Below are 26998 nucleotides of genomic sequence, written 5' to 3'. Positions count from 1 at the left end.
GCATGGATGAGATGGGCCAAACGGCCTTGTTTTGACCTGCAAGAAACAAATGCTGAGTTTGTAAAGACTGGTGCTGGTGTCAAACCCACCCGCTCATTGAAAGCCTTGACCCTGCGGCAGGCAGGGATTGGCACCAGTAAGCCGATGGCGTCACAGCACTGGCAGTGTTGAATCTGGCAGATGGAAATTACGTCCTCTCCAGGGCACCATGGGCTGGAGGTGGAGGCTGCTGCCATAAAGAGAAGCAGTGGAGGTGTGCTGCAGTAAAGAGGGCCCAGGAGCACACGTTAGGTAAGTATTTACACTACGTGTCCAGTGTCTGTTCTGTCCTGCCACTGCAGGCACACAATTTAGATAAGTATTTGCAACCCAGTGTAACTTGAAGGGTTACTGAATATTTAGTGGCTGTCTTGTCCTGTAAATAGTTAGCTTACTTATTTAACTGAGCCTTTATAAGACACTAGTCAGGCTGCACTTGGAGTATTTTCAACAGTTTTGGACCCCGTATCTAAGAAAGGAGGTGTTGTCATTCAGGGGAGGTTCATGAAGATGATTCCAGGAATGAAGGGGTTAACAATTGAGGAGAATTTGGCAGATATGGGCCTGTACTCACCAGAATTTAGAAGATTGCAGGGGGATCTCATTAAAACTTACCAAATGTTTAAAGGACTAGATAGGGTGGATGTGAAGAGGATGTTTCCTGTGGTGGGGATGTCCAGAGTTAGAGGGTCCAGTCTCAAAATTGAAGGGGTGACCTTTTAGAAGAGAGGTAAGGAGGAATTGTTTTAGCCAGAGAATAGGGAATCTGTGGAATGCTCTGCCACAGACTGCAGTGGAGGCCAAGTCTGTGGGTGTATTTAGGGCGGAAGTTGATCATTTCCTGATTGGTCAGAACATCAAAGGATATGGCGAGAAGACAGGCGTATAAGGCTGAGTGAGATCCGAGATCAGCCATGATGGAATAGCAGAGCAGAGTCTATGGGCTGAATGGCCTAATTCTGCCCCTGTGTCTTATGTTCTTACTGGTAGTCCCCAGATATCGAACCTGCAGATCTGATTTCACACGACAGCTGCACTGGGCCGGGCTGGCGGGCAGTGGGGGGGGGATGCAATGGTTAGGCCAAGCTCGACAAGTGGAGGAGACAGCAAAGTTATATCTAATACCAGTATTCAGAGGTTTATTTTTTAAAATAATCATTAGTTTGTTTTGTTCTACATACATCTGTTTGTCTCGTTTCACAGCAGTTACTTCCCCAAATCTCACAGTTCCGTGCAATACGTACTGACACCGTCCAAAACAAGGCACTTGCTAACAGACACAAAGCAAGCTTAATGCTTAATAAAACTTTGATCAGGAGGCAATGGGCTAAACTTCTCCTGCACAAAGGATTGGAAGACTAAAGGTTGTGAGGTGTTGAAATTGCACAGTTAAACACTGAAACAGGGTGCAGTTACATCACATCCCTTGTGCTGACTCCAACTCTCATTGTTGAAACTTCTCAATATGCTCCCGGGCAATGATGAGCCTCTGGATTTGAGCCGTGCCTTCATATATCTGTAAAAGAAACCACAAGCTGGATGATTCATGGTGAAACTGATAACTTGTCAGCAACACAAGAGATTCTGCAGCTGTTGGAAATCCAGAGTAACACACACAAACACATTTCAGCCCTGGTTGAAAGGTCTCAGCATGAAACATCGCCTGCTTATTCCCCTGAAAGATGCTGCCTGACCTAATGAGTTTCATGAGCATTTTAGACCACAAGACCATGACATAGGAGCAGAATTAGGTCATTCAGCCTACTCCAACTTGTGTGTGTTAACCTGTCATCGAACTGTTATGAAATCAAAATGGTTTGGCATCTGGTCCACCAGATGACATTTGCTACACCCACACCTGGCCCCATCTCTCCTCAAGCCAAGAAGGTACTTGACAAGATGCTGTACCCGAGGCTGCTTACATGGCCAATTAGAACATGGTGTGACGGGAAAGATACCAACATGGATACAATACTGGCTGATTTGCAGGAGGCAAAGGGAAGGAACAAAGCAAGCCTTTCCTAGTTGGCTGCCAGTTACCAGTGGCGTTCCACGGGGGTCTGTGTTGGGCCAGCTTCTTTTTATATATGTCAATGACTTGGATGCTGGAATTGATGGCTTTGTAGCAAAGTTTGCGAATGATACCGAGAGAAGTAGAGGGGCAGGTAGCTTTGAAGAAATAGGGAAGCTACAGAAGAATTTAGACAGATTAGGAGAGTGGACAAATAACTCACAGATGGAATACAGTGTCAGGAAGCGTATGGCCATGCACTTTGGTAGAAGAAATAAAAGTGTAGACAATACTCTAAATAGAGAGAAAATTCAAGAGTCTGAGGTGCAAAGGGACTTAAAACTCCTCATGCAGAATTCCCTAGAGGTTAATTTGCAGGTAGTCCAATCACAAACAGATGCTAGAAATTCAAGCAACACACACAGCAGGAACTCAGCAGGCCAGGCAGCATCTATGGAAAAGAGTAAACAATCGTTATTTCAGGCCGAGACCCTTCATCGAGACTGGTGAGAAAAGGTGCCACACATCCTCCCTCACTACCATTCAGGGCCACAAACGGTTCTTCCAGGTGTCTGGTGCTCCCGGTGTGGCCTCTTGTAGTCCTGACGTAGATTGGGAGATCACTTTGCCGAGCATCTACTCTCTGTCTGCCAGAAAAAGTGGGATCTCCTAGTGGCCACTCCTTTTAATTCCATTCCCAATCATCAATCCATGGCCTCTTCCACCGTCGCAATGAGGCCACACTCAGACTGCAGGAGCAACACCTCATATTGGTAACCTCCAACCTGACGGCATGAGCACTGATTTCTCGAACTTCTGGTGATGGCACCTCCCACCTTCTCCTTCCCTCTCCCATCTCATCTCCCTTCTCTTACTTCCATGGCCTTCTGTCCTCTCCCATCAGATTCTCCCTTCTCCAGCCCTTTATCTCTCACCAATCGACTTCCCAGCTCTTTACTTCAACCTTCCCCTCTCAGTTTCACCTATCACCGCGTATTTCTTCCACCTCTCCCCCAACTTCTTGTTCTGTCTCATCTTTTCTCTTCAGTCCTGATGAAGGGTCTCGGCCCGAAACATCAATGGTTTACTCTTTTCCATAGATGCTGCCTGGCCTGCTGAGTTCCTCCAGCATTTTGTGTGCATGGGTTGTAATTTTCAGATAGAGTCAGTGCAAGGAAGGCAAACTCAATGTTAATGTGCCTTTTGAGAGGATCAGAATACAAAAGCAAGGACTCACTTGGGGGTATTGTGAGCAGTTTTGGGCGCCTCATTTCAGAAAGGATGTGCAGACATTGGAGAGGGTTCGGAGGAGGTTCAGGAGAATGATTCCGGAATGAAAGGGTTAATGTGTGGGGACCGATTGATGACTCTGGGTCTGTACTCACTGGAATTAAGAATGGGGGGGGGGGGGGGTGGGCAGGGATCTCATTGAAACCTATCGAATGGTGAAAGGATAGAGGGACATCCTTTTAGAATGGAGATGGGGAGGAATTTCTTTAACCAGAGGATGATGCATCTGTGAAATTCTTTGCCACAGCTTGCTGTGGTGGCTAAGCCATTGGGTGTATTTAACGCAGAGGTTGATAAATTCTTGATTAGTCCGAGTATGAAGGGATAAGGGAAGAAGGCAGGTGACTGGGGCTGCGAAGAAAACAGATTGGCCATGATGAAGTGGCAAAACAGACTTGATGGGCCAAATGGCCTAATTCTCATCACACATGAAGCACCAACAGCATTTTACTGTTTACTTTTTAAACTTGTGTCATAAATACACATTATTTGTTAATTTATTTGTGGTAATATTGCTGTGTGTTATGTGTGAGTTATATGCACGGTGACGTGCATCTTGGCCTGGACGAATATTGTTTCATTTTGTGGTATACATGTATACGGTTGAATGAATAAGCTAAACTTGAATTTGAGAAAAGTTGCATGATTGTACAGTTGGTTGGGGAGGTCACACCTGGAATACTATGCACAGTTTTGGTGTCTTTGTTTAAGAACAGATTTTCTGGTGTTGGAGTGAGGGTGGGGCTGAAGAGGAGTCAAGCAGCTTGAAGGGAACCTCCAGCGAAGAGTGAGTAGTCCCCAGCTGGAGGACAGTGACTCATTGCTGGATCCACACCAGATTTCTATAGATGCACAGTAGAGTGATTCCGAATATAGAAACACCAACGCCCAGGAAAGGAAAACCCTTCAGTTAGTGGGGGATACAGCCCAGTCCATCACAGGCAAAGCTCTCCCTGCCACTGACCATTTTACAAAGATCATCGCTACAAGAAAGCAGCACCTATCATTATGAACTCCCACCATCCAGACCATACCCTCTTCTGGTGATAACCTGAAGGCACAGGAACCTCAGGTCCCACCACATTGCCTTCAACCATCAGGCTTCTGAAGTGGCATTGATAACTTCACTCACCACAATCTGAACTGATTTACAACCTATAGAATCACTTCCAAGGGTTCTTTACAACTATGTTCTCAAAATCAGTTATATTTGCACAGTTTGTCTTCGTTTGTACATTGGTGTTTGTCAGTCCTTGTTTGTCTAGGTATAAATTTTTGGAAATTCCATTTCAAATTCCTGGGTGACAAGATCTCTGAAGATCTATCCTAGGCCCAACGTATCGATGCAGCTACAAAGACACAGCAATGGCTAATTTTCATTAGGAGTTTGGGGAGAAGTGGTATGTCACCAAAGTCTCCCACAAATTTCTGCAGATGTAGAGGATGTCCTGTAATAAGGAACCTGTGGAATTCACTGACACAGAAGGCTGTGGAGACCAAGTAATTGAGTATATATGAAATGGAGGTTGGTAGATTCCTAATTAGTCAGGATGTCAGAAGATTGCAGGGAGAAAGCAGAGCTGAAAGAGATAATAAATTCGCCATGATGGAATAGTGGAGCAGACTCCATGGAGAGAGTGGTCTAACTGTGCTTCTATGTCTGATGTAGAGCATTCCAATTGGTCGTATGGAGGGGGTCACTGAACAGGATCAGAAAGTTGTAAGCTTAGCCAACTCCATCGTGGGCACTAGACTCCCCAGCATCCAGGACACTTTCAAAGGTGATGCCTCAAAAAGGGGGCATCCATTATTAAAGACCCCATCGCCCAGGAAATATCCACTTCTCATTACCAACATGAAGGAGAAGGTACAGGAGCCTGAAGACACACACAACATTTCAGCAACAGCTTCTTCCCCTCTGCCATCAGATTTCTGAATGGAGAATGAACCCTTGTACACTACCTCAGTATTTGTGCAGACACCAGAAATCCAAAGCAACACACCCAAAACACTGGAGGAATTCAGCAGGTCAGGCAGCGACTACCAGCTGAAACCCTTAATCAGGACTGGAAAGAGGAAAAAAAGTGGAGGGAGAGGGGAAAGAAGACAAGCTGGAAGGTGATAGGTGAAGCCAGATATGTAGAAAAGGTAAAGGGCTGGAGAAGAAGGAACCATTGCAGAAAGGGATGATGAGACCACTCTCACTCCTGAGAGTGGTCTCATTGTGGAACAACGAGGCCATGGTCAGACATGTCAGAACAGGAATGGGCCATAGGGAAATTAGCATAGGTAGCAGACACCAACAGAATCAACAAACTCATTCGTAATGGTGGTGTCTGAATGCCAGCTTGGACAATGTCTCCCATCCACTCCATGATGTACTGGTTAGGCACAGGAGTACATTCAGCCAGAGACTCATTCCACCGAGATGCAACACTGAGCGTCATAGGAAGTCATTTCTGCCTGTGGCCATCAAACTTTACAACTCCTCCCTCGGAGTGTCAGACACCCTGAGCCAATAGGCTGGTCCTGGACTGGTTTCCACTTAGCATAATTTACTTATTATTTTTAATTATTTATGGTTTTATATTGCTATATTTCCACACTATTCTTGGTTGGTACGACTGTAATGAACCCCAGTTTCCCTCGGGATCAATACAGTCTGTCTGTCTGAAATTACACTTTTTGCAGATGAAGTGGTGGTGCTCAACAAGAGTCCCTCAGTTCATATTGGACCTCACCAATGTAGAGGAGGCCACATTGGGAACACCAGACACATAAACGATTCCAGCAAATTCACAAGTGAAATGATGCATCACGTGGAAGGACTTTTTGGAGCCCTCAGTAGAGGTGAGGGAGAAGGTGAATGGGCAGTGTAGCATTTCTGTCGCTTGAAAGGATATGTACCAGGAGGGAGATTAGTGGGGAGGGATGAACGAGCAAGGAAATCATTGAGGGAGTGATTACTGCAGAAAGCAGAGCATTGGGGGACGGCAAGGATGTGTTTGGTGGTAGAATCCCATTGAAGGTTGAAGTTGTGGAGAATGATTTGGATGGTGAGGACATAGGGTGGTAGGTGAGGACAAGAGGGTGGGAGGTGAGGACAGAGGGTGGTAGGTGAGGACAAGAGGAACTGTAAAGGCAGTGGGAAGATGAAGTGAGCACAGACATCCAGGAAATGTTGGAGATACAGATGAGGGCAGCATCAATGGTGGAGGAAGGAAAATCCCCGATCTTTGAAGGACGACGTCTCAGATCTCAGTCCTGGAAAGGAAAGCCTGACCCTGCAAACAGATGTGGCTGCGATGAAGAAACTGAGAAAAAGGAATATTGTTTTTTATAGGAGATAGGGTGGGAAGAGATATAGTTGAGATAGCAATGGGAATCAGTAGGTTTTTAAGAGATGTTGGCTGACCGTTTGTCTCCAGAAATGGAGACAGAGAGATCGAGAAAGGGGAGAGGGCTGTCAGAAATGGACCAAGTGCATGTAAGGGCAGGGTGCAAGTTAGAGGCAAAGTTAATGAAATCGACCTGCTCAGCATAGGTGCATGAAGCAACACCAATGCGGCTGTCAGTGTAGCACAACAGAGTTGGAAGCATTGCCAGGGAAGGCTTGGCTCACGGAGTGCTCTACATAGGCAATGAAAAGGCAGGCATAGCTGTGGTCCATGGCTACCCCTTGAGATTGGAGAACCCAAGGAGAAAATGATGAAGGTGATGACCAGTTCTGCCAGATGGTGGTAGTTGAGAGGAACTGGCTGAGTCAGTTATATACATACGCACGTACAGTACTATGCAAAATCCATATATATCTACAGCACTTAAGACTTTTGGACAGTACTGTAGTAATTTTACGTATTGCACTGTACTGCTGCCTCAAAAAAAAAACAAATTTCAAGACATATGTGAGTAATGATAAACCAGATTCTGATCTGGGTCTCCATTGTGGACTGAGAGTGGGAAGGGGGGAGGGAGAGGGGAATCATGGCCGGGAAAAGGGGAAGAGAGAGGAAAGGGAGTGGGAAGCACCAGAGAGACATTCTATAATGATCAATAAACTAATTGCTTGGAATCAAATGACTTTGTCTGGTGTCTCGGTGCTGGGTGTGTCTGCACCTGTGCCACCCACCCCACCCCCGGCATTCCTTCTCTGCCACCTATTCTACACTCCTCCCACAACGCTCCAACTTTGCCATTCCCCACATCCTTTGTTCCTGACAGATTTACAAACTTGCTCTCTGCTCCATGTTGACAAAAACAGTACTGTGCGACCATATACTGTATGTGCTTAAAACTTTTGCACAGTAATACATGTATATCGCCATATTCCACCCAAGATTCATTTCTTTGTGGGCATTTACAGAACAGAAACACAACTGAATCAATAAAAAACTACAAAGACTGACAAGCAGCCAATGTTTCTTTGTGGCAGCGGTACAGTACAATACAGGACCATGGGGGTGGCGATATGTCTCCGCCAAAGGAGGTGTAAGGCGCCCTTTCCTTTCACTAGCCTGCAGGTCACACTTGGGCAAGGTGTAGCACCTGCTCAGTCCCCCAGTCAGGGTTACGTAAAGCCATGGGAGTGGGTGGTGGATGGTTGTATGAGCAGCTGGTGCAGATCACAAGTCCTGGTTATGAGACCACTGACATCAGACTGTTCTACGGTGAAGTACAGAAAGGAAAACGTTCCCATGGAGGCCAGATGAAATCAGAATCAGATTTATTATCATCGAAATGTGTTGTGAAATTTGTTAACTTAGCAGCAGTACAATGATAATATAGAAAAAAACAATTAAAGTTATATAGGTATATTAAATAGTTAGAATAAAACAGTGCAAAACAGAAATAATTTATATTAAGAAGTGAGGTAGTGTTCATGGGTTCAGTGTCCATTTAGCAATTGGATGGTAGAGGAGAAGAAGCGGACTGTGTGCCTTAAGGCTGCTCTACCTCCTGCCTAATGATAACGATGAGAAGAAGGCATGTCTTTGGCAGACAACCTCTGAAGAGTATTGATAGTGGCTGCAGTCACCCATCATGTGATGACACTGCCCAGAAGGCAATGGCAAGCCACTTCCTCAGAAAATTTTGCCAAGAACAATAACGGTCATGAAAAGACCATGATCGTCCATATCATAAAACATGGCACATAACGAACAAATTGTGCAAAAGCCTTAGGCATACACTTATGTACATGTATGTGGCTGCGTGTATGTGCTAATGTATGTACAATTGTAATTTATAGATTTTTATTATATACTGTATTGCAATGTACTGCTGTTGCAAAACATTTCATGACATATGTAATAATAAACCTGATTCGAACTTTCTTTCCCCGTGAGTGTCTACAGGGTTGTATGTGCTAAGATAATGAACTTATTTGAACTCTAAACTTCTCAAATGCCACAGTAATGTGTCTGAGGGATTTCTCATTCTCTGTCAGTGCTCATGACGTTCTTGCCCGTTTCTTGTCTCCTGTGATGAAAGCCTTCAAGATCGATCACTGATGCGTTTCTCACAGTAGCATCAGCCAGTGATCCGTCACCCAGGCACAGACTGAGTGTCTCAGCTGAATGGTGATTCATCACAAAACTAGACAGTATTAAACGACTGAGCCTGAGGCATTTCTGTTGGTTGAAAGGCTATTTTACTTCTTAATGCACGGTCTTCCAGTGTCTAAACACGTTGGGTCCTGTAGACACAGACAATGCATGTAGACATAGAGCGCTACAGTAAAGAAACAGGTCCTTCTGCCCATCTAGTCCATACTGGGGCATTGGCCATGGAAACCAGCTTGCCGGAGCTTCCACTGGTGGTCCTGCAGCAGTTTTGTTTTGCAGGGTGGAATTGCTAGCCCCATGCCCAACTCTCCTCCTTTTACAGCTTCATTTAGTTCCTGCCAAACTGCTATTCTGCTTAGATCCATCAACCTGCACCTGGACCACAGCCCTCCATACCCCTCCAATATGCCCCTATCCAAACTTCTCTTATATGTTCGTTCCACACTCTCATGAGTGAAGAAGTTTCTTCTCATGTTCCCCTTAAACATTTCACCCTTAACCCATGATCTCTAGTTCTAGTCTCACCCAACCTCAGCGGAAAAAAACCTCTCTGCATTTACCCTATCAATAACCCTCAATATTGTTGCTCTGTATCAAATCTCCCCTCAATCTTCTATGCTCCAGGGAATTAAAATCCTAACCTGTTCAATATTTCTCTATAATTCAGGTCCTCAAGTCATGTCAGTAGCTTTATACAGTTCACTTGAACGGGTGTCATATGTGTATTTCATTATCTGTGAATTTATTTGTGGAGTTATTACTTTGTGTTATGTGTGAGTTATATGTACTGTGTTGTGCACCTTGGTCCAACGGACGTTGTCTCGTTTGGTGATATACATGTGTACGGTTGAAGTGACAATAAACTAAATTTGATCTTGAGTGAAGTTATCCATGCTGGTTCAGGAGTCTGATGGTTGCAGGGTAACGACTGTCCCTGAATCTGGTCATGCAGGACTCAAGATCCTGTAGGTGGTGCAGGACCTGCCTGCTGGTGGTAGTGAGAAGAGAGCTTAGCCTGGTTGGTGGGGTGGTGGGGGTCCTTGATGATGGATGCTGCTTTCCCGTGCTCAATGCTGGTAACGGCTTTGCCTGTGATAAACTATCTCTATGTTTTGTCGACTTTTGCATTCCTGGATATTGGAGTTTCCATAGCAGGCCATGATACAACCGCTGTTCATCCAAGGAGGTTTGTCAAAGATTTTGGCAACATGCCAAATCTACACAAATGTCTAAGTAAAGATACTATAGAAAGACCAATAAAGGTGACTGCACACACTTCAAACACTCTCTACCACTGTGTAACAGTTTCTTCCCCCAAGCCATTAGACTCCTCAATTCCAAGGCAACACGAGTGAATCTGCAGATCCTGGAAATAAATAAAAACACAAAATGCTGGCAGAACTCAGCAGGCCAGACAGCATCTATAGGAAGAGGTAGTGACGTTGTTTCAGGCTGAAACCCTTCATCAGGAGTGAAGTAACATGGGATGGTCGAGGGGGGATAAGAAGTGGGGGGAGGGATGAAGTAGAGAGCTGGGAAGTGATAGGCTGGAGGGAAATGGGCTGGGGGAAGGTGGAGAATTATGGGAAATAAAAGAGAAAGAAAGGTAGGGCTGGGGGGAGATTATAGTGAGGGGGAAAAAGAGAGAGAAAGAGAACCAGACTAAAATTAGAGATAGGGATGGGGTAAGGGGGGGGGGGGGCAGGGGTATCAACAGAGGTCTGTGAGTTGAATGTTCATGCCGGCAGGCAGGAGGCTACCTAGGTGGGAGATAAGGTATTGCTCCATCGACCTGCGTGTGGCCTCATCTTGACGGTAGAGGCGGCCATGGACAGACATGTTGGAGTGGGAGTGGTTTTGTGGAATTGAAGTGTGTGGCCACAGGGAGATCCCGCCACTGCTGGAGGACTGAGCACCGGTGTTCAGCGAAACGGTCTCCCAGTCTGCGGCGGGTCTCCCCAATGTATAAATGGCCACATCAGGAGCACCGGATACAGTAAATCACCCCAGTTGACTCGCAGGTGAAGTGGTGCCTCACCTGAAAGGACTGTCGGGGGCCTGGGATGGTGGTGAGGGAAGAAGTGTGGGGGCAGGTGTAGCACTTCCGTTTGCAGGGATGAGTGCCTGGAGGGAGGCCGGTGGGGAGGGATGGGGGGGATGAATGGACAAGGGAGTCGCGTAGGGAGCGATCCCTGCAGAAAGCCGAGAGTGGGGGGGAGGGGAAGATGTGGCTGGTGGTGAGATCACATAGGAGGTGGCGGAAGTTACGGAGGATTATGCATTGGATCTGTAGGCTGGTAGGGTGATAGGTGAGGACCAGGGGGACTCTATCCCTGGTGGGCTGGTGGGGGGATTGGGTGAGAGCAGAGGTGCTTGAAATACGGGAGATGCGATGGAGGGCAGAGTTGATAGTGGACGAAGGGAAGCCCCTTTCTTTAAAAAAGGAAGACATCTCCTTTGTCCTAGAATGAAAGGCCTCATCCTGAAAGCAGATGCGGCGGAGGCAGAGGAATTGAGAGAAAGGGATAGCATTTTTGCAGGAGACAGGGTGGGAGGAGGAATAGTCTAGGTAGCTGTGGGAGTTAGTAGGTTTGTAGTAGACATCGGTGGATAGGCTGTCTCCAGAGATAGAAACAGAAAGATCTAGAAAGGGGAGGGAGGTGTCATAAATAGACTCCTCAATTCCCAGGGTCTAGTCTGACACGAACCCACACACTCACACACACTCAACTGAACACCACTCCACTCCCTTTGCAATTTTTGCTTATTTCTTTCTCAATTCCTGCTAAAACATTGTTTACATTTATATCATTTATTATTAGATAGATACTTTATTCATCCCCATGGGGAAATTCAACATTTTTTCCAATGTCCCATACACTTATTGTAGCAAAACTAATTACATACAATACTTAACTCAGTATAAATATGATATGCATCTAAAATCACCCTCTCAATCTGAGGTCTAGTGTAGTTTTGTGTTGTTTCATGTAGTACCATGGTCCTGGAGGAACGTTGTTTTGTTTTAACTGTGTGCTCCACCAGCAGTTATGGTTGAAATGAAATAAAAAGCGACTCGACTTGACTTGACATGTGGTACTCAGTGTATAGAGCAGTGTCACGCAAACAGGAGAGTTAACTTGACTTTCTCCTAACTCCAACATGGGACGTGCCCTCTTCTCATTACTACTATCAAGGAGGTGGTACAGGAGTCTGAAGACACACACACACACACACACAAAGTTTTAGGAACAACTTCTTCCTCTCCGTCTTCAGATTTCTGAACAGACAATTAACCATGTGCACCACCTCATTATTTATTTTAACACTCATCATTTTTTGTAAATATTTCGTATTGTAATTTTTTACGATTACATAAGATTCTGCAGAGAGAACAAATGCAAAATTCAGGCGCTCAGCATGAGGAGTCTTGGCCATTCTCCATCAACGTTGCCTGTCCGTAAGACCGTACGACATGGGAACAGAAGTAGGCCATTCAGCCCATTGACTCTGCTCTACCATTCCATCATGGCTGATTTATTATCCCTCTCAGCCCCATTCTCCTGCATTCTCCCTGTAACTTTTGACACACACCCTGACAAATTTAGAACCCATCAACTTCTGGTTTAAATATACCCAATGACTTGGCCTCTACAGCTGTCTGTAGCAATGAATTCCACACATTCACCACCCTCTGGCTGAAGAAAATCCTCATTTCTGTTCTAAAGTGAAGCCTCTCTATTCAGAGTCTGTGCCCTCTGGTCCTACACTCGCCCACTATTGAAAACATCCTCTCCATGTTCATTCTATCCAGACCATTCAATATTTGATAGGTTTCAATGAGATACTCCCTTCTTTGTTCTAAACTCCAGTGAGTACAGGCTCAGAGATATCAAACGCTTCTCATATGTATGTTAACCCTTTCATTCCTAGGATCATTCTTGTAAACCTCCTCTGGACCCCCTCCAATGTCAGCACACCTTTTCATAGAAACATAGAGAACCTACAGCACACAAAGCTGTGCCAAACACGTCCTTACCTTAGAACGACCTAGGCTTAGCCATAGCCCTCCATTTTCCTAAGCTTCATGTATCCATCCAGGAGTTTCTTAAAAGACCCTGTCGTTTCCACCTCCACAACCGCCACCAGCAGCCCATTCCACACACTCACCACTCACAGCCTAATAAACTTACCCCTGACATCTCCTCTGTACCTAATTCCAAGCACCTTAAAACTGTGCCCTCTCGTGTGCTAGCCATTTCAGCCCTGGGAAAAAGCCTCTGACTATCCACACAATCAATGCCTCTCATCATCTTGTATACCTCTATCAGGTCACCTCTCATCCTCCGTCGCTCCAAGGAGAAAAGGCTAAGTTCACTCAACCTATTCTCATAAGGCATGCTCCCCAATCCAGGCAACATCCTTGTAAATCTCCTCTGCACCCTTTCTATGGTTTCCACATCCTTCCTGTAGTGAGGCGACCAGAACTGATCACAGTACTCCAAGTGGGGTCTGACCAGGGTCATATATAGCCGCAACATTACCTCTCGGCTCTTAAACTAATCCCACAATTAATGAAGGGCAATCCACTGTATGCCTTCTTAACCACAGAGTCAAACTGTGTAGCAGCTTTGAGTGTCGTATTCCTGTGATCCTCGACACTGCCGAGAGTCTTACCATTAATGCTGTATCTTGACCTACCATAATGAACCACCTCACACTTATCTGGGTTGAACTCCATCTGCCACTTCTCAGCCCAGTTTTGCATCCTATCAATGTCCTGCTGTAACCTCTGATAGCCCTCCACACTATCCATAACACCCCTAACCTTTGTGTCATCAGCAAACTTACTAACCCATCCATCCAATTCCTCATGCAGGTCTTTTATAAAAATCACAAAGAGTAAGGGTCCCAGAACAGATCCCTGAGGCACACTGCTGGTCACCGGCCTCCATGTAGAATATGATCCATCTACAACCACTCATTGCCTTCTGTGGGTAAGCCAATTCTGGATCCACAAAGCAATGTCCCCTTGGATCCCATGCCTCCTTACTTTCTCAATATGCCTTGCATGGGGTACCTTATCAAATGCCTTACTGAAATCCATATACACTACATCTACAGCTCCACCCTCATCAATGTGTTTAGTCACATCCTCAAAAAATTCTACCAGGCTCGTAAGGCACAACCTGCCTTTGACAAAGCCATGCTGACTATTCCTAATCATATTATGCCAATCCAAATGTTCATAAATCCTGCCTCTCAGGATCTCCTCCACCAACTTGCCAACAACTGAAGAAAGACTCACTGGTCTATAGTTTCCTGGGCTATCCCTACTCCCTTTTTTGAATAAGGGAACAACATCTGCAACCCTCCAATCCTCCAGAACACCTCCCGTCCTCATCGATGATGCAATGATCATCGCCAGAGGCTCAGCAATCTCCTCCCTCGCTTCATACAGTAGCCCATCCAGTCTCAATGACTTATCCAACTTGATGCTTTCCAAAAGCTCCAGCACATCCTCTTCCTTAATATCTACATGCTCAACCTTTTCAGTCTGCTGCAAGTCATCCCTATAATCGCCAAGATCCTTTTCCATAGTGAATACTGAAGCAAAGTATTCATTAAGTACCTCTGTCATCTCCTCCAGTTCCATACACGCTTTTCCACTGTCACACTTGATTGGTCCTATTCTTTCATCTTTTATCCTCTTGCTCTTCACATACTTGTAGAATTCCTTGGGGTTTTCCTTAATCCTGTCTGCCAAGGCCTTCTCATGACTCCTGGCTCTCCTAATTTCATTCTTAAGCTCTTTCCTGCTCGCCTTATAATCTTCTAGATCTCTATCATTACCTAGTTGTTTTGAACCTTTGGTAAGCTCTTCTTTTCTTCTTGGCTAGATTTACTATAGCCTTTGTACACCATGGTTCCAGTATGCTACCACCCTTTCCCTGTCTCATTGGAACATATCTACGCAGAACCCCACGCAAATATCCCCTGAACATTTGCCACATTTCTTCCATACGTTTCCTTGAGAACATCTGTTTCCAATTTATGCTTCTGTTCCTACCTGATAGCCTCATATTTCCCCTTAATCAAATTAAACTTTTCCCTAACTTGTTTGTTCTTATTCTTCTCCAATGCTTTTCTTGGAGAAGAGGCCCAAAACTGCTCACAATACTCCATGTGCGGTCTTATCAGTGCCTTATAAAAAGTACATCCTTGCTTTTATATTCTAGTCCTCCCAAAATGAATGCTAACATTGCCTTTGCCCTCCTTACCACCGATTCAACCCGCAATTTAACGTTTAGGGAATGCTGCACGAGGACTCCCAAGTGCAGGAATTGAACTTATGTCACGAATTGGCGACATAAGTTACTCGGTATTTTTGAACATTTGCTTACTATGTTAAATATTTTGCACCTTGACCTCACAGGAACGTTCTCTTGTTCAGCTGTATCAACGTATGACTTGAATGATAGTTAAACTTGACTTGATTTGAGTTCAATTCCTCTGCACCAGTTACACTAACCGAGAAACAGAAAGTGAGCTCGGCTATGCCGCTGATCAGTGTTGCGACCCTGGCAGACCAACTGCCCCAGTGTGGAGTCATCCCACTGACCTGATAGATCTTGGCATCACGCATCAGCTTCTCCACTGGATAATCGCTGTTGAAACCGTTGCCACCAAAGACCTGGACGGCATCACTGGCCACCTGATTGGCAATGTCGCCGGCGAAGGCCTTGGCGATGGAGGCGTAGTAGGTGTTCTTTCTACCCTGGTCGACCTCCCAGGCAGCCCGCTGGTAAGCAAGGCGAGCTAGTTCCACTTTCATCGCCATCTCCGCCAACAGGAAGGAAACAGCTTGATGCTGAGGGGGACAAAGCGGGGCAGGGGGGAGAAGAGGGAGACAGAGGGTGAAAAACAAGGTGGTACAGTAACAGTGTCTGACCAGGGTTCAATGCCTGTCTGTAAGGAGTCTGTGCGTTCTCCGTGTTTGTATGTTTCCTCTCACAGTCCAGACGTACGTGTTCAGTTCAGTGAGAGGGGGTATGCTGTGATGCTGTGTTGGCACCAAAAGCACGGTGACGCTGCGGGCTGCCCCCAGCGCATCCTCTGACTGTTGACGCAAATAACACATTTCCCTGTAGGTTTCGACGTACATGTGTCTGATAAAGCTCATCTTTATCTTTTAGCAGAGTACAGCTTTAACCCAATCACACTCATAGTCAAGTATCACAGCACATAAACAGGCCCTTCGGCTCATCAATCACATACATTCTCCCCACATTCCTCTCAACTCCCCCAAGATTCCACCCCACACTACACACTGGGGACAAACTACATTGACCACTTAACCCAACAACCCCCACGTCTTTGGGATATGTAAGGAAACTGCAGTATCCTGGGTGCAGAGGGGGAACCCACACAGTCACAGTGAGAATGTGCAAGTTCTCTTGTTATGGAATATCCCTCCTTTCAATGTTTGAGCCCCAGTTGAAAATATCCCTTTCACATTTCCAAGTCTGAGAATGCTGAATTCTGCACTCTGCCCCAGTCACTGTTTTTTCCTTGCCTTGCTCGGGTCATCAACATTCCCCTGCGCAGCCCCAGTTTCCGATCCCCCCCCCCCTCACCTCGTCACATGTTAAATTAGACTATTGGTTACTTTCTTTTACTTGCTTGTATTTTTTGTAACTACTTGCTCACATGCAAACTGTTTAGAAACAAGAGAAAATCTGCAGATGCTGGAAATCCAAGCAACACACACACAATGCTGGAGAAACTCACCAGGCCAGGCAGCATCTATAGAAAAAAGTACAGACTATGTTTCGGGCTGAGACCGTTTGGCAGGAGTCCTCCAGCATTTTGTGTGCAACTGTTTAGTATGTTATGTAGTGGTCACAATATGTAAATACAGTTCAATGTGTCCCCTAGTGGTCACAGTGTGTAAATACAGTTCAATGTGTCCCCTAGTGGTCACAGTGTGTAAATGCAGTTGTTCAGTGTGTCCTCCAGTGGTCACAGTGTGTATACAGGTGTCCTCTGTTTCCGAATATTCGCTTTACACAACTTCGCTTTTATGAAAGACTTACATTAGTACCTGTTTTTGCTAACCAAAAGATGATTTTCGCTTTTATGAAAAAAAAAATGCCCACTTTAAACTTGTGTTTACCCCGAGAAAGACTACCATGACCGTGAAGCATTGTGCAGGCAGGTGTGTGCGCATGTGTGTACGTGCCGACTTTTTCCTACAAATCGGTTTTGGCTCAATCTTCCCGATTCTGGTAAGTGAAACTACACTATACATACATTATTTCTACTTTATATAGCTGTGTATTTATCATATCATTCCTGCTTTTACTATATGTTAGTGTTAGTTTAGGTTTTATGTGTCATTTGGTATGATTTGGTAGGTTTTTTTTTGGGTCTGGGAACGCTCAAATATAAATTACTGGTAATTGCTTCTTCGCTTTACCCATTTCAGCTTACAGTTTCATAGGAACACTCGACCTTTGGATAGCGGGGGGGAACCTGTTATGCTATGCAGTTAAAAACACAAAATGCTGGCAGAACTCAGCAGGCCAGACAGCAACTATGGCAGGAGGTAGTGATGATGTTTCGGGACGAAACCCTTCATCAGGAGTGAAGTAACATGGGATGGTCAAGGGGGGATATGCAGTTGTTCAGTGTGTCCCCTACTGGTCACAGTGTGTAAATGCAGTTGTTCAGTGTGTCCCCTAGTGGTCACAGTGTGTAAATGCAGTTGTTCAGTGTGTCCCCTAGTGGTCACAGTGTGTAAATGCAGTTGTTCAGTGTGTCCCCTAGTGGTCACAGTGTGTAAATGCAGTTGTTCAGTGTGTCCCCTAGTGGTCACAGTGTGTAAATGCAGTTGTTCAGTGTGTCCCCTAGTGGTCACAGTGTGTAAATGCAGTTGTTCAGTGTGTCCCCTAGTGGTCACAGTGTGTAAATGCAGTTGTTCAGTGTGTCCCCTAGTGGTCACAGTGTGTAAATGCAGTTGTTCAGTGTGTCCCCTAGTGGTCACAGTGTGTAAATGCAGTTGTTCAGTGTGTCCCCTAGTGGTCACAGTGTGTAAATGCAGTTGTTCAGTGTGTCCCCTAGTGGTCACAGTGTGTAAATGCAGTTGTTCAGTGTGTCCCCTAGTGGTCACAGTGTGTAAATGCAGTTGTTCAGTGTGTCCCCTAGTGGTCACAGTGTGTAAATGCAGTTGTTCAGTGTGTCCCCTAGTGGTCACAGTGTGTAAATGCAGTTGTTCAGTGTGTCCCCTAGTGGTCACAGTGTGTAAATGCAGTTGTTCAGTGTGTCCCCTAGTGGTCACAGTACGTAAATGCAGTTGTTCAGTGTGTCCCCTAGTGGTCACAGTATGTAAATGCACACAAAATGCTGGTGGAACACAGCAGGCCAGGCAGCATCTGTAGGGAGAAGCGCTGTCGACGTTTCGGGCCGAGACCCTGACGAAGTTAGTCGACAGCGCTTCTCCCTACAGATGCTGCCTGGCCTGCTGTGTTCCACCAGCATTTTGTGTGTGCTGTTGTTTGAATCTCCAGCATCTGCAGATTTCCTCGTGTATGTAAATGCAGTTGTCCCCTAGTGGTCACAGTGTGTATTCACAGGTTTTGAGTGTCCCCCCACTAGCAGTTAGCTCTTTGTAACATTCTGGAAAGCTCTAGAAAATTCTCTGGTGCTGCATTTGAACAGAGGCTATCTGGTGCTCAAAACAATGTTGGAGAGGCAGTAATGGCAGACAAAGAAATGACAGACGAAGTGAATAAGTACTGTGTCAGTCTTCACTGTGTAAGACACTAACAGTATGCCAGAAAATCAAGAGTAGCAGGGGGCAAAAGTGAGTGCAGTTGCTATTACTAAAGAGAAGGTGTTTGGGAAGTTGAAAGGTCTGGAGGTAGATATGTCAGCTGGACCCATTGGAACACAGCCCAAGGTTCTGAAAGATGTAGCTGAAGAGACTGTGGAGGCAACAGTAATGATCTTCTTCCAGAAGAAAGGAAAATTGCAAATGTCACAGGTAGTGACAGTTACGTAACAGGGTGGAAGTGCAACTCTGAAGCCAACAACATTATTCATGCACTTACCTCTACCAGCAACTTTCCAAACGTTCTTCTTTCCAATGCATACTTGGTCGCTTCATCCACGGCTCTCTGGCTTAAACCCACAGCTCCCGCAGCAACCTGCAATCCGAATAGAACACATTCAAACGTATCCACCATTAGGGATGGAATCTGATTGGAACACGTTCAAATGTATCTACCGTCAGGGTTGGAATCTGATTGGAACACATTCAAATGTATCTACCGTCAGGGATGGAATCTGATTGGAACACGTTCAAATGTATCTACCGTCAGGGATGGAATCTGATTGGAACACGTTCAAATGCATCTACCGTCAGGGGTGGAATCCGAATAGGATACATTCAAACGTATCCACCATTAGGGATGGAATCTGATTGGAACACGTTCAAATGCATCTACCGTCAGGGATGGAATCTGATTGGAACACATTCAAATGTATCTACTGTCAGGGATGGAATCTGATTGGAACACGTTCAAATGTATCTACCATCGGGGATGGAATCTGATTGGAACACGTTCAAATGTATCTACCGTCAGGGATGGAATCTGATTGGAACACATTCAAATGTATCTACCGTCAGGGATGGAATCTGATTGGAACACATTCAAATGTATCTACCGTCAGGGGTGGAATCCGAATAGAATACATTCAAATGTATCTACCGTCAGGGATGGAATCTGATTGGAACACATTCAAATGTATCTACTGTCAGGGATGGAATCTGATTGGAACACGTTCAAATGTATCTACCGTCAGGGATGGAATCTGATTGGAACACGTTCAAATGTATCTACCGTCAGGGGTGGAATCCGAATAGAATACATTCAAATGTATCTACCGTCAGGGATGGAATCTGATTGGAACACATTCAAATGTATCTACCGTCAGGGATGGAATCTGATTGGAACACATTCAAATGTATCTACTGTCAGGGATGGAATCTGATTGGAACACGTTCAAATGTATCTACCGTCAGGGGTGGAATCCGAATAGAATACATTCAAATGTATCCACCGTTAGGGATGGAATCTGATTGGAACACATTCAAATGTATCTACCATCGGGGATGGAATCTGATTGGAACACGTTCAAATGTATCTACCATCGGGGATGGAATCTGATTGGAACACGTTCAAATGTATCTACCGTCAGGGATGGAATCTGATTGGAACACGTTCAAATGTATCTACCGTCAGGGATGGAATCTGATTGGAACACGTTCAAATGTATCTACCGTCAGGGATGGAATCTGATTGGAACACGTTCAAATGTATCTACCGTCAGGGATGGAATCTGATTGGAACACATTCAAATGTATCTACCGTCAGGGATGGAATCTGATTGGAACACGTTCAAATGTATCTACCGTCAGGGGTGGAATCCGAATAGAATACATTCAAATGTATCCACCGTTAGGGATGGAATCTGATTGGAACACATTCAAATGTATCTACCATCGGGGATGGAATCTGATTGGAACACGTTCAAATGTATCTACCATCGGGGATGGAATCTGATTGGAACACGTTCAAATGTATCTACCGTCAGGGATGGAATCTGATTGGAACACGTTCAAATGTATCTACCGTCAGGGATGGAATCTGATTGGAACACGTTCAAATGTATCTACCGTCAGGGATGGAATCTGATTGGAACACGTTCAAATGTATCTACCGTCAGGGATGGAATCTGATTGGAACACATTCAAATGTATCTACCGTCAGGGATGGAATCTGATTGGAACACGTTCAAATGTATCTACCGTCAGGGATGGAATCCGAATAGAATACATTCAAATGTATCTACCGTCGGGGATGGAATCTGATTGGAACACGTTCAAATGTATCTACCATCGGGGATGGAATCTGATTGGAACACGTTCAAATGTATCTACCGTCAGGGATGGAATCTGATTGGAACACGTTCAAATGTATCTACCGTCAGGGATGGAATCTGATTGGAACACGTTCAAATGTATCTACCGTCAGGGATGGAATCTGATTGGAACACGTTCAAATGTATCTACTGTCAGGGATGGAATCTGATTGGAACACATTCAAATGTATCTACTGTCAGGGGTGGAATCCGAATAGAATACATTCAAATGTATCCACCGTTAGGGATGGAATCTGATTGGAACACGTTCAAATGTATCTACTGTCAGGGATGGAATCTGATTGGAACACATTCAAATGTATCTACCGTCAGGGATGGAATCCGAATAGAATACATTCAAATGTATCTACTGTCAGGGATGGAATCTGATTGGAACACATTCAAATGTATCTAACATCAGGGATGGAATCCGATTGGAACACATTCAAACGTATCTACCGTCAGGGATGGAATCCGAATAGAATACATTCAAAAGTACCTACCATCGGGGATGGAATCTGATTGGAACACATTCAAATGTACCTACCATTGGGGATGGAATCTGATTGGAACACATTCAAATGTATCTACCGTCAGGGATGGAATCTGATTGGAACACATTCAAATGTATCTACCGTCAGGGATGGAATCTGATTGGAACACATTCAAATGTATCTACCGTCAGGGATGGAATCTGATTGGAACACATTCAAATGTATCTACCATCGGGGATGGAATCTGATTGGAACACGTTCAAATGTATCTACCGTCGGGGATGGAATCTGATTGGAACACGTTCAAATGTATCTACCATCGGGGATGGAATCTGATTGGAACACATTCAAATGTATCTACCATCAGGGATGGAATCTGATTGGAACACATTCAAACGTATCTACCGTCAGGGATGGAATCTGATTGGAACACATTCAAACGTATCTACCGTCAGGGATGGAATCCGAATAGAATACATTCAAATGTATCTACCATCGGGGATGGAATCTGATTGGAACACATTCAAATGTATCTACCATCAGGGATGGAATCTGATTGGAACACGTTCAAATGTATCTACCATCGGGGATGGAATCTGATTGGAACACGTTCAAATGTATCTACCGTCGGGGATGGAATCTGATTGGAACACGTTCAAATGTATCTACCATCGGGGATGGAATCTGATTGGAACACATTCAAATGTATCTACCATCAGGGATGGAATCTGATTGGAACACATTCAAACGTATCTACCGTCAGGGATGGAATCCGAATAGAATACATTCAAATGTATCTACCATCGGGGATGGAATCTGATTGGAACACATTCAAATGTATCTACCATCAGGGATGGAATCTGATTGGAACACATTCAAACGTATCTACCGTCAGGGATGGAATCTGATTGGAACACATTCAAACGTATCTACCGTCAGGGATGGAATCCGAATAGAATACATTCAAATGTATCTACCATCGGGGATGGAATCTGATTGGAACACATTCAAATGTATCTACCATCAGGGATGGAATCTGATTGGAACACATTCAAACGTATCTACCATCGGGGATGGAATCAGAATAGAATACATTCAAATGTACCTACCATCGGGGATGGAATCCAAATAGAATACATTCAAATGTATCTACCATCGGGGATGGAATCTGATTGGAACACATTCAAACGTATCTACCGTCAGGGATGGAATCCGAATAGAATACATTCAAATGCACCTACCATCGGGGATGGAATCCGAATAGAATACATTCAAATGTATCTACCATCGGGGATGTAATCCGAATAGAATACATTCAAATGTATCTACCATCGGGGATGGAATCCGAATAGAATACATTCAAATGTATCTACCATCGGGGATGTAATCCGAATAGAATACATTCAAATGTATCTACCATCGGGGATGGAATCTGATTGGAACACATTCAAACGTATCTACCGTCAGGGATGGAATCCGAATAGAATACATTCAAATGCACCTACCATCGGGGATGGAATCCGAATAGAATACATTCAAATGTATCTACCATCGGGGATGTAATCCGAATAGAATACATTCAAATGTATCTACCATCGGGGATGGAATCTGATTGGAACACGTTCAAATGTATCTACCGTCGGGGATGGAATCTGATTGGAACACATTCAAACGTATCTACCGTCAGGGATGGAATCCGAATAGAATACATTCAAATGTATCTACCATCGGGGATGGAATCTGATTGGAACACGTTAAAATGTATCTACCGTCGGGGATGGAATCTGATTGGAACACATTCAAACGTATCTACCGTCAGGGATGGAATCCGAATAGAATACATTCAAATGTATCTACCATCGGGGATGGAATCTGATTGGAACACGTTCAAATGTATCTACCATCGGGGATGGAATCTGATTGGAACACATTCAAATGTATCTACCATCAGGGATGGAATCTGATTGGAACACATTCAAACGTATCTACCATCGGGGATGGAATCCGAATAGAATACATTCAAACGTATCTACCGTCAGGGATGGAATCCGAATAGAATACATTCAAATGTACCTACCATCGGGGATGGAATCTGATTGGAACACGTTCAAATGTATCTACCATCGGGGATGGAATCTGATTGGAACACATTCAAATGTATCTACCATCAGGGATGGAATCTGATTGGAACACATTCAAACGTATCTACCATCGGGGATGGAATCCGAATAGAATACATTCAAACGTATCTACCGTCAGGGATGGAATCCGAATAGAATACATTCAAATGTACCTACCATCGGGGATGGAATCTGATTGGAACACATTCAAATGTATCTACCGTCAGGGATGGAATCTGATTGGAACACATTCAAATGTATCTACCGTCGGGGATGGAATCTGATTGGAACACGTTCAAATGTATCTACCGTCGGGGATGGAATCTGATTGGAACACATTCAAATGTATCTACCGTCAGGGATGGAATCTGATTGGAACACATTCAAATGTATCTACCGTCAGGGATGGAATCTGATTGGAACACATTCAAATGTATCTACCATCGGGGATGGAATCTGATTGGAACACATTCAAATGTATCTACCATCAGGGATGGAATCTGATTGGAACACATTCAAATGTATCTACCGTCAGGGATGGAATCTGATTGGAACACATTCAAATGTATCTACTGTCAGGGATGGAATCTGATTGGAACACATTCAAATGTATCTACCATCGGGGATGGAATCTGATTGGAACACATTCAAATGTATCTACCATCAGGGATGGAATCTGATTGGAACACATTCAAATGTATCTACCGTCAGGGATGGAATCTGATTGGAACACATTCAAATGTATCTACCATCGGGGATGGAATCTGATTGGAACACATTCAAACGTATCTACCGTCAGGGATGGAATCTGATTGGAACACATTCAAACATATCTACCGTCAGGGATGGAATCTGATTGGAACACATTCAAACGTATCTACCGTCAGGGATGGAATCTGATTGGAACACATTCAAACGTATCTACCGTCAGGGATGGAATCTGATTGGAACACATTCAAACGTATCTACCATCGGGGATGGAATCCTATTGGAACACATTCAAATGTATCTACCGTCAGGGATGGAATCTGATTGGAACACATTCAAATGTATCTACCGTCAGGGATGGAATCTGATTGGAACACATTCAAATGTATCTACCATCGGTGATGGAATCTGATTGGAACACATTCAAATGTATCTACCATCAGGGATGGAATCTGATTGGAACACATTCAAATGTATCTACCGTCAGGGATGGAATCTGATTGGAACACATTCAAATGTATCTACCGTCAGGGATGGAGTCTGATTGGAACGCATTCAAATGTATCTACCATCGGGGATGAAATCTGATTGGAACACATTCAAATGTATCTACCATCGGGGATGAAATCTGATTGGAACACATTCAAATGTATCTACCATCAGGGATGGAATCTGATTGGAACACATTCAAATGTATCTACCATCGGGGATGGAGTCTGATTGGAACACATTCAAATGTATCTACCATCGGGGATGGAATCTGATTGGAACACATTCAAATGTATCTACCATCGGGGATGGAATCTGATTGGAACACGTTCAAATGAATCATCAGGACTGCCTGCCACCTAGGCCATTCTCTTCATCCTCTATCTTCTTGGAGAAGATACAGGAGTTCAAGAGCCCAGATAACCAAACTCAAGAATAGCTTCCACCACTCCACTGTTAGGCTCTTGAATCACTCACCTCCCTCACATCTCCTTCCTGGTGGGGCTGCTACACTATCTGACTTTTAACCTTATCTCCTGCTCTCACTCATTGGCACATTAGTACTTCTGCTTGCACTGCGGTCTCTGCACTCTTCGGATGTTGTCCATCACTGAGAAACACCCTGGTTTCCTTAGCTGCACAAGTCCGGTGAAAACACTCTCAAGTTCCACCAAACCCGAGAGATTGAGACGGCTGTCCCACTCCAAACCCCGGTTTGTGGAAGCTGTGTAATTTGCTGCCCTGTTACAAATTAATGCCCTGAAATAACAGGCAGCACACTGCATACGACTAAAGGAATTATATTTATGAATCTTAACTAAACGGTTGGTAAAGGAAAAAAAAAGAAAAAGGCCCATTCTAATAAAACAGTCAAGTGTGCACAAGTTGGAGCACGCGCTGGGCCCTCGGTCAGCGTGAACGCTCTCGCCACCTTCCGAACGTCGCTTGCAATCCGTCTCGAACAAACAGGTCTCCCACCGGATTGTACGCTACGACCGGTTCTCCCCAGTGTCTTCTCTCTTCACCCCCCGCTGAACAAAAGCCCAAGACCAACCTTACTACGCCTCGCCAAGAAAACCTCCCCCTAAATGGATGGCTCACATTCCACATCAGCCCTTATCTTCAACAATAACCCAAACAGGCTGACAGCAGAACAGACTGCTCTTACAGAACTGCCAAAATGAAATACCTACAGCAGAACAGTAAAAATATGAACCAGGGCAATACAACTGTATTTACCATTACCAAGCATACTGTTTCCTCTGTGATTCCCACACAAGCAAGGAATTTCACTGTGCCCAAGGGAGATGTGATCAATAACTCTTCTTGAACAACACACAGTCGTGTCTGGCTGTGCCTGAGTGGGGGTGGGGGGGGTTGGCATTGCATGAGATAGTGCCAAGGGAGTGCCCTATCACCATTAGCATCAGTTCATTGAATCAGAATCAGGTTTAATATCACCGACTTATGGCATGAAATTTGTTGTTTTGAGGCAGCAGTACAGGCAATACATAATGAAAAACTATAAATTACTATATATATATATATACACAGTACATACGTACGTGCACATTATATTTATTCTGTATTGTTATTGTTTTAAAATATAAAACAAGAACACTAAAACACATTGTAAATATATGTGTGTATGTACAGATATATACACATTTCTTATTATAACTTATAGTTCTATAAATATAAATCCAAATAAGTTGTGCAAAAAGAGAACAAAGGAAGAAAAGTAAGGTTCATTGTCCATTCAGAAACCTGATGGTGGAGGGGAAGAAGCTGTTCTGGAAATGTTGAGTGTAGATCTTCAGGCTCCTGTACCTCCTCCTTGATGGAAGCAATGAGAAGAGGGCATGTCCTTGTTGATGAATGCCGGATATCGGAATTGGGATACAGATCTAATCATTACATAGTGCATTAAAGTAGAATGAGGTAAAACAACAGAAAGCAGAATAAAGTGTTACAGTCACAGAGAAAGTGCAGGGCAGATAGACAATAAGGTGCAAGGTCATAACCAGGTACTGTAGATTGTGAGGTCAAGTATTCATTTTATGGTACAAGGGGACCGTTCAAGAGTCTGATCAGAGTGATCAGATCTGTCTTTAAACCTGATGGAACGTTCTTTCAAGCTTTTATGTCTTCTGTCCGATGGGAGAGGGGAAAACTAAGCTGTTGAGCATTTCCAGTGAAATGATATTTTCACATTACCAACATAAAACATAGAAAATAGAACATTTCTGCACATTACAGGCCTTCCCATCCACCATATGCTGGCATTTTAGCTTACTC

General features: G+C 44.4%; 1 protein-coding gene across 1 annotated transcript in view; it reads right to left on the bottom strand.

Moving 5' to 3' along the window:
• Positions 1 to 1151: 1151 nt before the first annotated feature.
• Positions 1152 to 26998, bottom strand: part of acadm (acyl-CoA dehydrogenase medium chain) — a 68749-nt gene continuing 42902 nt past the window's right edge. The window contains exons 10-12 of the mRNA XM_073062499.1: positions 19017 to 19112; positions 15527 to 15775; positions 1152 to 1555 (exon numbers count right to left, since the gene is read on the bottom strand). Coding sequence (XP_072918600.1) covers positions 1484 to 1555; positions 15527 to 15775; positions 19017 to 19112 — 417 coding nt within the window. The 3' untranslated portion in view covers positions 1152 to 1483. The remainder of the gene's footprint in view (positions 1556 to 15526; positions 15776 to 19016; positions 19113 to 26998) is intronic.

Source organism: Hemitrygon akajei, chromosome 12 (genome assembly GCF_048418815.1).
Source record: "Hemitrygon akajei chromosome 12, sHemAka1.3, whole genome shotgun sequence".
In the NCBI taxonomy this organism is placed as follows: Eukaryota; Metazoa; Chordata; class Chondrichthyes; order Myliobatiformes; family Dasyatidae; genus Hemitrygon; species Hemitrygon akajei.
Note: the sequence above shows the minus strand (reverse complement) of the source record. Positions and strands in the feature narration are given on the sequence as shown.